The sequence below is a fragment of the Ochotona princeps genome, chromosome 17 (genome assembly GCF_030435755.1).
Source record: "Ochotona princeps isolate mOchPri1 chromosome 17, mOchPri1.hap1, whole genome shotgun sequence".
Classification (NCBI taxonomy): Eukaryota; Metazoa; Chordata; class Mammalia; order Lagomorpha; family Ochotonidae; genus Ochotona; species Ochotona princeps.
The window spans coordinates 16,579,528-16,586,249 of record NC_080848.1 but is presented as its reverse complement, the minus strand read 5'-3'; the positions used below and the strand labels follow the sequence as shown (position 1 = coordinate 16,586,249).

The window sequence follows — 6,722 nt, the reverse complement described above, 5'->3', positions numbered from 1 at the left end:
CTGGCTGACAGACCAAGGCCTTGGAGCCACTCACAGGGACCATCTGGATGTGCGAGGTCCCCCTGGGTCCAGGACAGCCCTTCTGCTGCTCCTAGCCCTTGGGAGAAGCAAAGCACTTCCCCCAACTCACAACCCCAGTATGAGCGGATCCCTGACTGGGAGTAACCACAGAACCAAAGACTGCTTCTCTCACCCTCCCTGCCCTCCCAGGCCACCCATTTGTCACCAGGGCCCACTTCAGTGGCCAAGACAAGGACACATCTCATATCTAGAGCAACAGACTTTATTGGTGTCAAGCAGAAAGATGTGGGTGGGGAAAAGGGATTGAAGCAGGGACTGAGCCTGGAAAGGTTGGGATCTGGTGGTGGAGAGCTGTGGCTGCCTTCTCGTTGCCTGGAGAGGTTGGGGTCTGCTAGTAGTGGGGACAGGCTGTGGCTAACTCCCCATTGCCTGGAGACTGCCTATGAAAAGACGAGTCCTTAGTGGGTGGTCTGGTGCACCTGTTCGCGGGAGGAGATGACCCTGCCGTCCTGGACCTCTTCCACGATGGTGCGCACCTGGCGGGTGGTCACGGCTACGGGAGAGACAGATACTTAGAAGTGTACGGGGGCCAAGGGGACCTTACTCAGCTCCCAGCCCCTAGCCCACTAAGTAGGAGCCAGCTGTCTCCCCAACTGCGATTGCCCCTCCTGTGGCTCCTGCTCTTGCCACATCCCCTCCCTCTGCTGGTGCCCCGATGTGGGTCTTGTCTCCCCAAAGGAGTCATTTGATTCTGACCCATCTAGTTTCTGCAAGAGAAGGACCCAACAGTCAGGATGCTGCATGAACCCTGCCCTGAGTTTCTGCAGTCTCAAGGGATCTGAAACACAGCACCCAGGTCCCCGGAGACCAGGAATCCAAGGCTAGGTCAAAGGTTCCCCCATCAGACTGGGGTCTTAGGATAAGGACCACGAGCCCACCTCCCACCAGGCTCAAAGGCCCAGAGCCAGAACTGTTCTGACCACCTGTATGATCTCAAGAGTAAAGCTCTTGGGTCCATGTCCCTGTCTCCACATCAGATGAGTTCCCAAAGCCAGGACTGTGTTTCTTCCATCAAACCAGGATCTCCCAGGTGAGGAGCAACTCTCTGCCCTGCCCAACCCATCAGCCCAGATGGCATCTCTCTCCTGAGCCCTAACGGGTCCCTGTCCCCAGCAATCACTTCTCAGAATCCATTAGGGTCTCTGCCCAGCAGTGTGTGGGAGCCTGCCTGGTTCAAGTACCCCACCCCAGGCCTCAAGCAGCAAGATCCTTACGTTCTTTTGGCTTGTACTGAGTCAGGCTGCGGAGAGAGAGAGGGCAAGAGAGAGAGAGATTAGATGTGCGTCTGAGACAGCCTCACCATCACCCCAGAGTCCCCCATCTCTAGTCCAGCCCCCAACCCCCTACTCACTGGGCATCCTCGCCCTCCAGCAGGCGGCGGTAGGTGGCGATCTCCTGCTCCAGCCGTGTCTTCACGTCCAGCAGGATCCTGTACTCCTGGTTCTGCTGCTCCATGTCACAGCGCAGCTGTGCCAGCTGCTCCTCCACGCTGCCGATCAGACCCTGGATCTGGGACAGCTGCACGCAGTAGCGGTTCTCTGTCTCTGCCAGGCTGCCCTCCAGAGATGCTTTCTGCAGGAGGGTAGGAGGAGCAAGGCTCAGGGAGAGTGATGGGCAGCCCCCTCCCAGCTGGTCCCAGGATCCCTCCCAGCTGGTCCCAGGCCTGGTGGCATTCCTACCATGCTGAGCTGAGACTGCAGCTCAATTTCCAAAGCCTGCAGAGAGCGGCGCAGCTCTGAGATCTCGCTCTTGCCACTCTGCAACAGCTCGCTGTTGGTGGCCACTTCGCGGTTCAGCTCCTCTGTCTGCATAGGGCACAGAGCACAGCAGCCTGAGCCCATTCCCCAAGGCGAACAGTGCTGTGGCTCCAGCCAAACACACAACCTGCTCATGGCACTTGCTCCTGACTTCACAGGGAATGTGTCAGCTCCCCTGGTCTTTACTGTCTGGCATCCCACACATCCCCCACTCTCAGTTTTAGCCCAAGCTCCAGGTCTGTTGGTATAATGGGGGACCCTGATGCCCCAGGGTCCATGTGACTCTCTGAGGATGATACATCCCACAGACACCAGGTGGTCAGCTTCCTGTCGGTCTCAGCCCATACCTTAGTGAAGAACCAGTCCTCGGCGTCCTTGCGGTTCTTCTCAGCCATCTTCTCGTACTGGTCGCGCATCTCAGACAGGATGCGGCTCAGGTCCACGCCGGGGGCAGCATCCATCTCCACATTGATCTCGCCACCCACCTGGCCTCGCAGAGCATTCATCTCCTGCAGAGGATGGGCACGTGGGCATTGGTGTCTGAGCCAAGGACCCTTCCTTTGTCCTCTTTAGCCTCTACCCTCCGACCCTGCTGATGGAAATGTTCCTCACCTGCCTCCACTCTCAGCCTATGTTTCCCCCATCAGGACTTGCCAAATATTAAAAAAAAAAAAACTCAATTGTTACACCTGTACCCCCAATTTTTCCCCTTCTAATTTCCAAACATTTCCATGGGGTTCAGATGTAAAAATTTGAGCTGAGACACAGGTGTCCAGGAGAGGAGGCAGGGAGGCCCGTGGAGGCTGCTGCAGTGCAGCAGGTGGCAAAGGGAGCTGCCTTGCATGTTGCCTCTGGACCGCAGAGCTCAGACACTAAGTGACTGGACGGTCACTAAGCGGCGCCCACTCTGCTGTCTCCCACGGCTTCAGCCTTGACCCAGGGCCCTGCCGCCCACTCCTCAGCCTCCTTGACCTGCAGCTCCAGCCTCTTTACCTCCTCATGGTTCTTCCTCATGTAGGCCAGTTCCTCCTTGAGGTTCTCGATCTGCATCTCCAGGTCAGCCCTGGCCAGGGTCAGCTCGTCCAGCACCCTGCGCAGTCCGTTGATGTCGGCCTCCACACTCATGCGCAGGGCCTGCTCTGTCTCAAACCTGCGATGAGAACCCAACGCTTCAGTCCAGCCCACGTGTACTTGCAGGGGGAGTCCCTGGCCCCTCACCTGCTGTCACCTTGTCAGGATTCTGAGGGCTCGTGCTGGCTGATGACAGGGTAGAAGGGAAGGACCCCATACCCACTCAGCCATCTTCCTTCTCTCTCTTCCCTCCCCTCTGACACCTGCTTCAGCCCAGAGACCTTCAGAATCAGCCAGTTTTGCTGTATGCTGAGCCCTTCATCTGTCCCATCCCAGCTTCTGGGGACCTTGCCATGAGCTGCCCACGGCCCCTGGTCAGGACTCACTTGGTGCGGAAGTCATCCGCAGCCAGGCGGGCGTTGTCGATCTGCAGGAGGATGTTGGCATTGTCCACGGTGGCTGTGAGGATCTGGGAGACAAAAGACAGCTTGGTTAGCAGAAGCTCAGCCCACACCAGGGGTTCCAGATGGTCACTGTGCCCGGTGGGAGAGGGAGCAGAAGGCAGAAGTGAGGCAAAGCACCCCCTCTTCCCGCCCAGCCTCTGCTCTACACTGTGCTATGGTTGTGGACTCAGACAAGCAGCAGCAGAGCCTGGTGGGCAGCGAGCTGCTTACCCTGCCTGCCAGCACCTGCTTCCCCACACACACCCGGGCCAGGCTCTTCCTCAGAAGTGTAAGGGCATGTCCCCAGGCTGGATTAGGAGGGCCCGTGGCAGTCCCCTTGTTTCACAACCAGCAAGTCTGCCCCTGATGTTCTCCCCTAAAAGGAGGCTAAAGGAGCCCCTCACCAAACCAGAAGTCACACCCCTGCTAAGCCCCACCCCTGGGCTCCAGCGAGCCACCTTGCTTCTCTCCCCACTCGCAACCAGGGACTTGCTGAGCCCCAACCTCCAGAAGCAGGAGGAGAGACAGGGAAGCTAGAAAAGTCCTCAAATTAGGCCTACAAGAGGACTTCCCCACTTCAAGGTCCCGCCCCCATTCTCCTCCAAGCAGCAGGTGCCATCAGCAGCTCGCTCAGACTCCTAACCCTCATGCCTGTGCTCACCCCTGCTCCAGAAAGAAGCACCCCCACAGCCCTCCCCCCTCGCCACACTGCCATAGGCCCGGCCTTCCAGATGCATCCTTGTGGCTGGTCTGACCATGGCAAGAAAACTTTGTGATTTTGTCCCCAGCCCCAGAATGTGACAGCTTGGCTGCCTGAGGCCCTGCTGCAGCCTCCCAGTTTGGACTTCAGGCCTTTGTCTAGGACAGGGAGTTGGGGGAGAAGTCATAACCCCCCAAGCGGGTCCCACCTTGTTCTTGAGGTCCTCAATGGACTTCCAGTAGTGGCTGTAGTCGGGGGCAGGCCCTGGAGCCCGCTTCTGGTACCAGTCGCGGATCTTCACCTCCAGCTCGGTGTTGGCCTCCTCCAGAGCACGCACCTTGTCCAGGTAGGAGGCCAGGCGGTCATTGAGATTCTGCATGGTGGCCTTCTCCCCACCAGCCAGCAGCCCATCACTGCTGCCGAAGCTGCCGCCATAGCTGCCACCAGAACCAAAGCTATAGCAGCTGGAGTAGTTGCTGCTGCCCAGGGCACCAGCGAGGCCACCAGCAGAGCCCAGCCTGCAGGAGCCGCCACCCAGGCTGCCGGACAGCCGGCAGGAGGTGCGGGATGAGCCCCCCAGGCCTGAGGAACCCTTGATGGAGCTGGACGAGGTGAACTGGCGAATGGTGGTGGTCATAGCGGCAGCAGTGACGGGCAGCAAGGCACGGGGCGAGAAGGCCAAAGAAAGAGGCAAGAGGCGCCCAGGTGCGTGGTGCTGCCGGGGCTCGCCCGCTTCCTTTATAGGCCGGCAAGTGGGCGTAGTGATTACGACAGGCTCGCTCTGCTGTTTCCATTCCCCTGTGCTTTCATCACCCCTGGCGCCCTGCCAGCTCCCAGGTGGCTGTGGGCCCCCTCCCCTCCCATCATGGGGTTTTGCCTCATTTCACCGAACCCCCGTGCTGGGCGGCTGAATGTGCGGATGCGTGTCTCTGGTCCCGGGCCGTCACCTGTGATTCAGGCAGGCCCTCTAGCTACGCTTTCCCATGACCTAATACGGACAAGAGGAGCAGGCGCGACGTCACCATCACCCGGCCCTCCCAGGCTGCTGCCACCCCAGCCCAGCCCACCTGGATGCCTGAGATGGTGCGGGAAATGGGGTCAGGGAATCAGGTAGCCCCAGTGCCATCCATACTTGGGCTGGTCTGGGGGTACTGGGGAGAATGCCCACCTGTCCTGGCAACTGGCTTAAACCCCACTACCACCATGTTCCCCAGCCCATGCTGGAGTTCTGTCAGCCTCAGGTCACAAAGGAGGAAATGGGGTATCTGGGCAAGGGATGTGGCATTCACCATCCCACCTTGCTGTAGGGCCAGGCTCACGGCTACTGTTCCCTCCTCAGGGAGCCCCTGGGACAGGGCCTGAGCCTCCCTCTCATCCAAGTTTCTGACCCTTTCTTATCACCCCTAGGACCCCTTGGTGGCCCGAATTCATCTTGTAAGCTTTTGTCTACCTGCCTCTGGCAGGTGGGGGTCTTGGGTGGGGCAGGCAAACTTAGCTATGGAAGGAGGAGTGAGGGGTCTCAGGAGATGTTTCCCCCTTCTGCACTCAAGAGGCCTCAGGAAGAAGGGGAGGGCTCTTCCTGCCATCCTCAGCCAGCCCCCACCCCCTCCCCGTCGGCCACATACCCCGTCCCCTCCCCCCAGTACTCCCCCTCCCCCGGCGGAGCCTGCCGGGCGGAACGTGGTCGTGTTTCAGGTTGCCGGTGGCTTCCACCTCCCAGACAGGCCCAGACAGCCCCACCAGCAGTCGAGAGATTCCCCAAGCGCCCAGCGGCTGCCAAGCCACCAAAACAAACAGGACGCCCCCCACGCTCACACGCACAGCAGCCACCCCGCCTTGCACACACACCCCGGAGCCGGGCAGGGCCAGTTGGGTTCTCCAGGCGGCTACAACACTGCCACCCCCTTGCCAGTCATCAAGGCCCCGGGACTGCTGCTGCAGAAACCCCCAGCCACCCATCCACTGGCCCAACCCCTCTCCCTCTGCTCTTGAACCCGCCCTGAGCTGAAGCAAGGAGCCCTGTGTAACAGGTGTGGTCCCCAGAAAGTCTGTGAGGCCAACCACAGGAATCAGGGAGCCAAAGGCTGATTCTTAGAAACTTTCCTGGCCTGGCAGACAGTCCCACGCCTCCACCCTCAATTCTTCCTCCTCCTTCTCTCGTGTCCACCCCGGAGCCCCACTGTGGGCAGAGCGGCTCAGCAGCTGCAAGCCGACATCGAATGTTCAGCAACCTCTCCTCCACCCCCATCCCACAGCCCACACTGCCCTGAGACCACACCCACCATAAATCACAGGAAGGTTGAACTTGGGGCAAAGCTTTAATGGTGGTTACTGTTGAGGAGTAGTGGGAGGACCTGGAAGGCTCCCTGGGTAAGAGCCTGTGGGATGTAGACAGTAAGCAACAACTGGTAGGTAGGGCCTATTAGGGGCTAAAAGGGCGCTTGAGACACAGCTATTGCATGCTGGGAGCTGAAGGCCATGACTACCCGGGGTCCTCAAGGCTGGGCTGTCATGGGCAGAAAGGGATCTCCGTGGGTGGGGCAGTGCACCTGCTGGCAGTTCAAGACCACCTTGCCATCCTAGACCTCCTCCATGATGGTACATACCTGGAGGCTCTTACCACGCCTACAGGGGGAGGACCAGGACCAGGAGCTCCCACACCACCCAGCA

At 59.5% G+C, this 6,722-nt stretch overlaps 1 protein-coding gene across 2 annotated transcripts; it reads right to left on the bottom strand.

Moving 5' to 3' along the window:
* Window positions 1–287: 287 nt before the first annotated feature.
* On the bottom strand, window positions 288–4,978 carry LOC101522180 (keratin, type I cytoskeletal 17). 2 transcript variants are annotated; one of them, XM_036496023.2, is made up of 9 exons: window positions 4,413–4,487; window positions 4,261–4,371; window positions 3,296–3,378; window positions 2,832–2,988; window positions 2,186–2,347; window positions 1,761–1,886; window positions 1,433–1,653; window positions 1,296–1,321; window positions 288–574 (listed from the first exon to the last, which is right to left on the bottom strand). In XM_036496023.2, exons 1-9 carry the CDS (start codon window positions 4,485–4,487, stop codon window positions 480–482), a joined length of 1,056 nt encoding a protein of 351 aa, XP_036351916.2. In that variant the 3' UTR covers window positions 288–479. The 2 variants fall into 2 exon arrangements, with proteins under 2 accessions (XP_036351916.2, XP_004599142.2); XM_004599085.3 differs by having other exon boundaries at window positions 4,261–4,978.
* Window positions 4,979–6,722: the final 1,744 nt, after the last annotated feature.

Coding starts and splice junctions, on each gene's coding strand:
- LOC101522180 (XM_004599085.3), bottom strand. CDS start 4,689: ATGACCACCACCATTCGCCAGTTCACCTCGTCCAGCTCCATCAAGGGT. Junction 2,989..3,295: donor GCGGATGACTTCCGCACCAA/GTGAGTCCTGAC, acceptor TTCTCATCGCAG/GTTTGAGACAGAGCAGGCCC. Junction 1,887..2,185: donor AGGACTGGTTCTTCACTAAG/GTATGGGCTGAG, acceptor TGCCCTATGCAG/ACAGAGGAGCTGAACCGCGA.